At 41.6% G+C, this 6,770-nt stretch overlaps 1 protein-coding gene across 1 annotated transcript; it reads right to left on the bottom strand.

The window, feature by feature from the left end:
- Positions 1 to 1,606: 1,606 nt before the first annotated feature.
- Positions 1,607 to 5,400, bottom strand: kcnk13a (potassium channel, subfamily K, member 13a). Its single transcript, XM_012836766.3, has 2 exons — positions 4,107 to 5,400; positions 1,607 to 2,949 (listed from the first exon to the last, which is right to left on the bottom strand). The coding sequence occupies exons 1-2, from the start codon at positions 4,441 to 4,443 to the stop codon at positions 2,051 to 2,053; spliced, it is 1,236 nt and encodes a 411-aa protein (XP_012692220.2). The 5' UTR covers positions 4,444 to 5,400; the 3' UTR covers positions 1,607 to 2,050.
- Positions 5,401 to 6,770: the final 1,370 nt, after the last annotated feature.

The raw sequence follows: 6,770 nt of genomic DNA on the forward strand, positions 1-6,770 counted from the left end.
TAAACTAAAATGGAGAGTGGGTTTCCCATCCAACACTATCTAAACAAAGGATGCGTAGCTTCTCATCAGCCTACAGTAGACTAATGTGTACAAGGGGCAAAACTTTTGGTTCTATTCAGTCGACTTTTCGTTATTTTTAAACGTGGGCTCACTTTGAAGCAAGCATTGTAGTGCAACAGGCTTAACATTTTATAGGCACTACTGAAGATAGCGATTTTTTATTCATGGTAGAATTATGCACCTCAGCAACTCCTAAAGCATTTTTTGGGGCATTAAGAAACTGTTATGAATTGTCTCAATTTACTCAATCATACCCGTAGGCTGAATACAATCTCACATATTCAGGCTATATACCATTTAGGACATAAATTACATTTGCACATTTCTTGTTGTTCAGATGTACATAACGGAGAACTAGATGGAGCAAGCAGGGTTATTCATTTTATTATGCAGTGATGTTTGACCTGTTAGGTAGTTGCAGGTAGGTTGATGAGATGAGTTTAACAAATTTCCATATTAAAAGCTGAGACACAACATGCTAGACTATGCCTCTGGTGTTGTTATGGCACAGAGTTAAACCACTTTTAATGGGGAATAGGGAAGACAAAAATCCCCATTAGAACATGGATTCATCTCGTATTCATCATGCATTGCTCTGTCTTAATATGTACAGTAACGTGTCCCCTACAAACAGACGATTGGATTGCCATATCAACACAAAAGCCAGGGATGAGTCCTAAGGTACGCTATCTGATGCCCTGCATCATGCTCCTTTCAGCACCCAAACCAGAAGCTTTAGACCAGCTGCTATGTTGTCATTTGGAATGACATTCATTTTCCAGCTTTAAATGTCACAGCTGTCTTCCTCTATACTTTAACAGCCTCTGGTTGATGGACCAAAAGAATACAACCTTGGCTATTGGGTTTCGACAGTTAACAGTGAAACTGCACTCTTTATGAACACGCAAACCAACAAAAAATGTCATGTCAGTCTCCAAATCCTTACAGTTGAAGAGTTACTGATGGAAGTAATGCTTACCATGTTTGATACAACACAGGAAGTAAAAAGGTCAATCAATCAATATATTAACGACTCTATCAATCCAACAAATCAGATCGATAGGCTATTGGATTTTTCAGTGAGGAATTATGGAAACCATGAATGCACCACATTTCATTGTTTGTATGAGCTTTCGCATAACTATATACCTGTGCAATAAAAACAAAAATAAAAACAGTTTTTTTGTGTTAACATCATGTTATAACAAAATGCCATTCTGTTATAACATAACACCATCCGATACAACATTTGTTATAGATGGTGTTAGCGCTAGTTAGGTGTCCACCCATGAGAAACATACCATCTGCATGAACTGCAAAATGATTTTTGGTGTTACAAAACTGCTAGGTGAGGAAACACGAATCAGATAAGTCATGAATCATAAGCTTCATCATAAAATCAAAACAAAATCTTGCAATGTGGTTCCACGATCACCTTAAAACACAACAGAGAGTATCCATTTTCTGTCATTCTACCCAATGAACACATGAGTATACAATGGGGGGTAGGATCAATATGGGATAAATTAACTGAGAGGAGATTGAATTGCTTTTGTATGTGACTGTAATTAAAATGTTTGTGTTAGCTGTGACATTTCATTGATTTTGTTCACATTTCTAGGTTGTAGATAAATACCTGTCTAAAGCTGTTAACCTGCTTGTCATTTAAAGTGCTCTCCGTGGCTTGGGTATTAAACTGTACAGTTAGTCTGACAAAGTGCTTTGTACAACCAGGTTTAAAATCGAGTTGAATATTCAAAACCATCTACTACCAGACCAATACTTCTTGTGTTTAGCTTGTGCTGTGTCCAACCAGTTCAAACACACTCAACACTGAAATTAAATATTTTATCGACAATGAAAAATGATGAGAAACATACTCCTCGTTGTACTATTTCTTCCATTGACCCTCTTCAGAGATGACATCTCGGAGGAGGACAGTGCAAACTGGCTTATTGATTTGACTATATGTTTGGGCAGATGTTCCCACTCATCTGTCTACGCTGGTCTCTGCAAGGCGGTTATTCATGATGCCTAAGGCGCCAACACCTCCAGAGAACTCATTGTGTCGGCTGCTGGAGCCTGGGAGACAGATGTGCCCGTTGGCCGTCTCTGATAGCTGTTTCTGCATGATGGCCAGGTTCACCTTATTGGCGGCGAGGAAGTCCTTCATGGAGATCATCTCCCCGGACATCCTGCGTCCGTCGGTCTCGCTGTCATTGACAGCGTCCGTGTCGATGGAGATGTTGCGTCGCATCCGGTGGTTCCCTGGCATCACAGCGTTCCTGCGTGGGCGGAAGGCCTTGCGTGGGCAGTAACGACACGGTACCTCCATCTTCCTGAGAAGCCAGTTGAGCACCTGCTTGATGACGATGGAGATGACGTTGAAGAGCGAGTAGATGCAGCACACGCCCATCAGGATGAAGAGGAAGTTGCCCAGCCTGTAGGCCATCTGACTGCTGTACGCCGCCCTCTGGCTGCTCACCATGTCCCCAAAGCCAATAGTGCTAAAGGCTACAAAGCAGAAGTAGAGGGAGTCCAGGTAGGCCCAGCCCTCCACAGCCGAGTACATGGCTGAGGCACAGCAGGAGATGACGATGGCCGCTACGCACAGGATCAGCATCACACAGTACACCGACGGCTTCCAACCGGCCAGGCTGTCTGACGCCGCCCCCCTGACCATGGTGGCGGGGTTCCTGCTGTCCTGGGGCGCCACGCCTTTCCGCCGGCGCTGCAGCTCGTGGAAGGACTTCAGCACATAGGCCAGCACAATTATGATGCGCTCCAGGAAAAGGTTAAAAAACAAGATGGTGGCTGCACATCCAATCAGGCCATAAAAGATCAGGAATATCTTCCCTCCCACAGTGGCTGGAGTGGTCATCCCAAACCCTGGGTAGAGAGATAAACTGGATTAGCCTGTAATCTTTAATAACACGGGGAGTAACCCACTCAATGATCTTCCCTTTGAAGATGTCTCTGCTGGATCAGTGAGGAAATCCCCTAATGTGAGATTTGTGACACTTGCTGTGTTTTCTCTACCCTGTTCTTCAGCACTACAAAGTAACCCTGGTTGCCCCTGGTGACAGCAACTAATTCCTTTCTGCATAAAACAGCATCCATCTCTCATTGCTCAATCACTGAAATGCAAATAGCAGGGTTCTTCTCTTCTCTGCCAGTTTCCCTAAACAGTGTGAAAGCATTCTTTAAATGGTCTCCCTCAGCCAAAGTACCTCTCAAGGGACATCTTCACAGACACCATGGTAATGCAGAGACCGCATTAAGGATGACATTTATCAGCACGTTTAGTGGTTTAGGCCTTTCAGCAGGGCTTTCAATGCATGAAAATGCCATATGATTTAAGGGCTATATGATGAATCAGGGCTGCATGTGTCCCTCACTTATTTCATGGCTTTTGTGATTAACAGAACTGTTGATATCGCCCTCTGAGTAAAATATAATAATATCTGACTTCCCTTGAATCTTATATTAATTCTGCAAAGCTGTCACAGTTGTAAATGTAATATCACAACTCAGAATGTCTGACTGCTTAAGGCATTAGAAAGATCAATATAATTTCCCTTTTATTTTGTATATACGTACTGAAATTATTAATGAAAAGCATAACTACCTAAATTAAGACAAGTAATGGCTTAATCTCTTACAAATGTCTCACACTCTAATCACCCCATATTTTGTAGCCTATTCCTTAATTCTGTTTTGTTGATTTGGAAAGATATTCAGCTTCCAATTATATGCGTTTACCTGTATGAGAAACAGTTATAGTCCCCTTGAAGGAAAAGTAATTGTTCTCAGATTGCAAATTGGAATATTCATACGATTGACTTAATTAACTCCGTTATACAAGACGGCTGTGAGGCTTATCAAACCTTGATAAGAGACGTAATTCTGAGCTGATAATGAATTAAACTCAGTTTCACAAAAAGAGTACTGAGATATAACCAATAAAGTGCACCCAGCAGGTGTTATGCCGAATGTGTAAAAAAAGTCTACGTAAAAATAAAATGCTGTTGCACGTTGCCTCTCACCAATGGTGGAGACCACCGTGCCGGCGAAGTAGAAGGCGCCGGTGAAATCCCAACGAGGTCGGAGCATGTCCACACGGATGCCAGCCACGTTCGCCTCCTCATAGTGTCTGAGAAACTTCTCTAGGTCGCTTTTGGTCAGGTTGTGCCTCTGGCTGAACTGCTCAAACCTCTGTGCCCACTTCTCCTTAGCTTGTTTTTCTTTTGGGTGCTCAAGTGCTGAGAAGACAGCGGCTCCACAGAGCAAGTAGATGATGATCAAAAGCGCCAACATCACGAACCTTGCGTTATCTTCATTCACTGGACCAAACCCACAGCAACAAGCACTGCGAGATGCCATTATGTTATTAAAGTTGAACAGATCAAAAAGAACCTCCACATTTTCTGTATATACAAAATATGCGAGCAGCTTCCCAACGATGCATTTTCCCAACAACCTGTCATTGCGAAGTCGCAGCTCTAAAAATCGTTACTTTTCCATGAGTGTTTCATGCGCGTTGCAGGGGGTGTGGAAAGGGTATGAAAGACAAATCCCAGTTTATCGCAAGAAACAGTATTTCCTCAAGATGGCTCATAACAGTCATTTAAGGCAATTGTAACCGTGTACTGTAGCCCAAATTCCACATGAGAAACATCTCAATACCAAAAACGGGACCACAACTACCTTTCGCATCCAGTAACAACAGCAGGAAAAATCCTCGAAGTAATTAGGTGGCGATAGAGATAAGGAAAAGCCGACCTTATAGAATATAGGGTTTTGGACAATTGTCACTCGCGAAGTAGCCTCCGTTGTTGCTGCTGAAAGAGAAAATTAAGGCTGCAAAAAAACAGGCACCCTTACATCACATCCTTATTGCACAACGGAGTTAGATGTTTTTCGAATCTTTTAGGAGAAAGTGCGTGATTCTCTTCATCCTGATAATCCTGGACACTTTCAAATCGTGACCATTGGCTCCTCTGAGATAGAAACCTTTCAGCAGTCTTTTCAGTTAAGGAAGCAATCAACGATCGTTGCATGTTGCGCCCGTTTCTCTCTCCCCAGTCCAAGTCGTATGATATATAAGAAAAAAGGACCGAACAACAACCATATCCATTCACTGGAGCTAGTACACCAGGAACCACTCACACCAGACTAATGCTAAACTGAAGGACTTTACTCTTGGTGAATAATAAGGCCACATGTTGCACGTTGAAAAAATGATCAAGATATCCTATAAAACTGTGATGAATATAGAACGAAGCACTCAGCTGTATCCACTGTAACAATGTTCTTCTAGTGTGTTCCCCCTTATGCTCTAACGCAAGGCGGATAGCAAAATAAGTTGTGAAGTTGACCGATATGATTGATGCTCTCGTTTACCTGCTCCTTTCAGCCAGAGGGGGGTGCTACACAGCTGAAGGCAAGATGCGCGATTCAACATCACGGAACAACATTGTGCTTAGGTTTGCACGAATCCCCAGTGTTCAAACTGAAATATATCTTCAACGTTATTAGGGTTCCTCCGTCAGGAGGAAACCTATTGTTATTGTAGGTATTCTTATTATTATTCTTGTGCCATTGGAGTCAATGGCAGCCCCTAGAACCGTATGGTAACTTTTTCTGAAATTTGGCACACTCATTAAGGACAGTCCCTACTTTACTCACACCAAGTTTCATGTCTCCCACTAGACCACACTAGCGCCACCAACGGGTCAAAATTGGACTTTTGTTAACACTGTAACTTTTGAACCGTTTGACCGATTTTCAAAAATGAGGTACCATTGGATTCCTTGGATCAAGACGAATACACACACCCTATGGCGTCAATTTCCGGTTATATAGATTTTCCGCAATTTCCGGTTTTATCAAAAACATCAACTCCTACAATTTTTGTCAAATCTTCTTCAAAATCACCAGAGATGATCTTCAGACCAAGCCTCACAAAAGTTCTCCAACAGAATTTTGATCCTCACAACCGTTTGTCCGGTACAGCCACTGAAATTCAGCAGAAAAGATGCCAAACAGGAAGTAAAGTCATATCTCAGCAAATCTTTCAGATATCAACACCAAACTTGGTAAGCACGTGGGAGACACTACAACATGTTCCCATGTGCAAAGGCAACTTCATATCTTCAAAAATGATTGATATAAAGCAAATTGCATTAATCGCTAACGCTAAAACAATGCTTTACACATTTTTCATTCAAAAAGTGATACTCTGATTCAATCACAAGTTCATATGAAGACACTTGAGAATGTTTAGTACACAAATCTGAAAAAAGTTGACTGTAAGATGAAAAGGAGATTTTTGGTGAATATTTGAAACATGCATGCTTGGCTAATTGCTAGCGCAATTCCCAATGTAATGTAACCGGGTAGCTTTAGGACCCAGGAGTTTATAGGCAAGCCCACGGCTGACAGGCTACATTTGTTAGCTTTAGGATCCAGTAGCTTCTAGACAGCCCATGGCTGACGTGCTGTTTTCTTAAAGTGGCATTATACAGTAATTGTACATCAGGATTATAGTAAGATTCATGTTTTTTTTTTTCAAATAATTCAAATGAACCATTTTTTTATTTGTTGTGATTGTCTGATCAAAAATGACTAGGCCTTTAAAATGAATGTCCAAGACTGTAATACAGAATTTTATGAGTGAGATGGTAAAGTTGTTAGAGGTGACATTTAAT

This window comes from Clupea harengus, chromosome 14 (genome assembly GCF_900700415.2).
Source record: "Clupea harengus chromosome 14, Ch_v2.0.2, whole genome shotgun sequence".
NCBI lineage: Eukaryota > Metazoa > Chordata > Actinopteri > Clupeiformes > Clupeidae > Clupea > Clupea harengus.

What these genes read in the sequence shown, in the direction of transcription:
- kcnk13a (XM_012836766.3), bottom strand. Translation starts at nt 4,443, where the DNA reads ATGGCATCTCGCAGTGCTTGTTGCTGTGGGTTTGGTCCAGTGAATGAA. An exon ending in CACGGTGGTCTCCACCATTG is followed by an intron (nt 2,950 to 4,106) that starts GTGAGAGGCAAC and finishes CTCTCTACCCAG; the next exon opens with GGTTTGGGATGACCACTCCA.